A 2456-nucleotide genomic window follows, 5' to 3' on the forward strand; every position below is an offset into this window, starting at 1 on the left:
GTGCTGAATATTCCTTATTTCAAAAAGAAGGAACAATAAAAGTCAAGGAATCAATACTCATTAAAAGCACGGGCACATTTGTTTGACTCATCCTAGGAGTCCAGATGTGAAGCAATATATACAGCTGTGTACACTGGAGCTTTAGTTAATGGTGCTCCCTAGTGGCCATCCCTATGAAATCAAGAAAGGAGGAAAAGCATTTGATTTAAGAACTTGGTATTTTAGAAATAGTGCCTCCGTTTTAGGGGCTTATTACACTTTACACTGTGAGCTGCATAAATGGTGATTAGTGTTAATACTAGCTTGGCGTTTGGAGCAGTCACACCCTTAGTCTAGAAACCTTCTCTGACTGTCCCCCACCTGCACAGCTGTGACTTGCTACGGGTGGGGGTATGAGAGATCTTGGGATACTAGAGGACTTCAACTTGGACAGCACATCTGTGGGGAGTGGCGACACCTTAATGGAGCAAGAGCTGGGTAGCACAGATCAGAGATAATCCTGCCATGGAGTGGCATAACTAATAAAAGGTATAATTATGGAACCAAGAGTTCTAGTTTTTTGTATGCCATAAAGCCCCTTTAAGGTGCAGACAGTCCAGGGATTTAAGAGCTCCAGGAGGCATCCAAAATAACCATGCAACAAATCCCTTAGGTCTGGAGTTTTACACCCATAAATGTTTGCTGGAGCAGTGGAGACCATTTATCCTTGTAACTGGAGTACCAGGCTATGCTACAAATAGTGAGAGAGCTGGTCTGTACTGAACCTTGCATGCTTACAATGAGCTAGCATTACCAAACCCCTTTGTACTGAAATGGTGCTAAGTTAAAGTCGTTGGATAAATGCAGTATCCATTACCTATTGATGTAGCCATAATTCCATAATGGGCAAATGAAATGATATACCCTGCCCTGTGCTGTAGCACCTGAGTGCATTGAGCAATGTGACTGGCATCTGTTGCGTGAGGTTCTTTCCTTTTGCCTAATTTTCTCTACCAAACACAACTGAGCCTGGAATCTCTCAGACCCCTAAAACTCGCTCCAGATCACTGGAGATTTATCACAATCCCCAATCCAAGCTTGTCTCATCTTCTGTTTTCCAGCACCAGGGGATTCTGGAGAACTACTTAACAGAGTCCATCAAGCTCACTCCCGACAACCAGCCCAGGACAAAATGCTGCTGACCACGTCTTACGGACAGACCTGACACACAACCAAGAAGCCGACGGAGCAGTGAGTAGGCCTGGCAGCTCCAGCTTCGTGTTCAGCCAAAGAAGAAGACTGCAGTGTTTAGGTGCCACATCTCACAGCTGATCCAGCAGATCTCCAGACACTCGAAGGCACTGGCCTTTCCCTAAAGTGCCTCCAACAGACTAATCACACAAACCATACCTGGTTGCTGCTACAGCCTTTCTGCTTCATTAACTTTCTAAACCACCCTTTCAGCGCCCGGCACTGTCCTCCTCAAGTTGCTGCACTGCCACACCAAGACAAGGGGGCCCCATTCCCAACCCTAGCCCTCTCTGCTCTCATTTTACCAGCTGGCACTCTGGCAGGTCAGCAAATTCCCAGCGGAGCCCTGCTGCTCACCGGCTGGCCCTGGAGCAGACTTTCCCCACATGTGCCTGAGTGATGGTGCTCGCAAAGCAGGGCTGTGGTCTTGGCACCAGGTGGGGTAGGCCTGGCTAATCTCAGTCCTTGCTGTGTGAACACAGATACCCGGTGCTTAAACTAATGGCCCTGCCTCTGATATTCAGCAGGCACGTGCTGTTTGTTGAACAAGGAGGGTGCCCAGGCTCTCCTAGCTCTGAACCCAGCTGATCTTTCTATGCCTCAGCTTCTCCTGCTGTGTGAAATGAGGGTGATAACACCCTCCTGGCACCCAGGTAAGGAAGTGTCATCATGAGGGACTTCCTAAAGGCACCGTTTAAAAAAGGCAGGCAGGATGGTGCACAAAGCTGGGATCTAAGAGACTCAGAATCAGACTCTACCTGTGCTAGTGACCAGCTGAATGATCCTGGGCAAGTCACTTAGTCTCTCTCTGGGCCTTTGCTGCCTGCCGGGAACCACTGATACGGACCACATTTGTACAGTGCACAGACTTCTGCTGAACAGTGCGACAAATCCCATAAGAGCGGGGAACTCTCATCTTAATAATCAGAGGGAACAGCCTGGATCAGATTTTGGGGCAGGTGCATTCAGGGGGGAGGGGATCAATATGTGGAAAGGGAAGATGGGGAAAAGGGATTTGTGCACCTGTGACCCTCCTGAGACATCTCTGCTTCTGGGTCTGTTCTGCCTGCCCCTGGGAATGATGCCCAATGAGTGGCTTTATTGCCCATTGGGGAGGGGATGGTGAGTTGCGGCTACAGCCCCCTTTTGTCCTTTTGGTCATGAAGCTCTGCAGAAACCATCCCAAAGGCCCATGCAGGGCCAGAGAAAATCAGATCCTGTCTGCA

General features: G+C 48.8%; 2 protein-coding genes across 5 annotated transcripts in view; one reads left to right on the plus strand and one right to left on the minus strand.

The window, feature by feature from the left end:
- RAB7B (RAB7B, member RAS oncogene family) overlaps positions 1-2450 on the plus strand; it is a 12984-nt gene extending 10534 nt beyond the window's left edge. The window contains exon 6 of the mRNA XM_006024748.3: positions 1101-2450. Coding sequence (XP_006024810.1) covers positions 1101-1181 — 81 coding nt within the window. The 3' untranslated portion in view covers positions 1182-2450. The remainder of the gene's footprint in view (positions 1-1100) is intronic.
- Positions 1-2456, minus strand: part of LOC102374233 (CMRF35-like molecule 8) — a 64769-nt gene that overhangs the window by 36987 nt on the left and 25326 nt on the right. The window lies entirely within an intron of this gene.

The sequence above is a fragment of the Alligator sinensis genome, unplaced genomic scaffold (assembly GCF_000455745.1).
Source record: "Alligator sinensis unplaced genomic scaffold, ASM45574v1 scaffold1322_1, whole genome shotgun sequence".
Lineage (NCBI taxonomy): Eukaryota > Metazoa > Chordata > Crocodylia > Alligatoridae > Alligator > Alligator sinensis.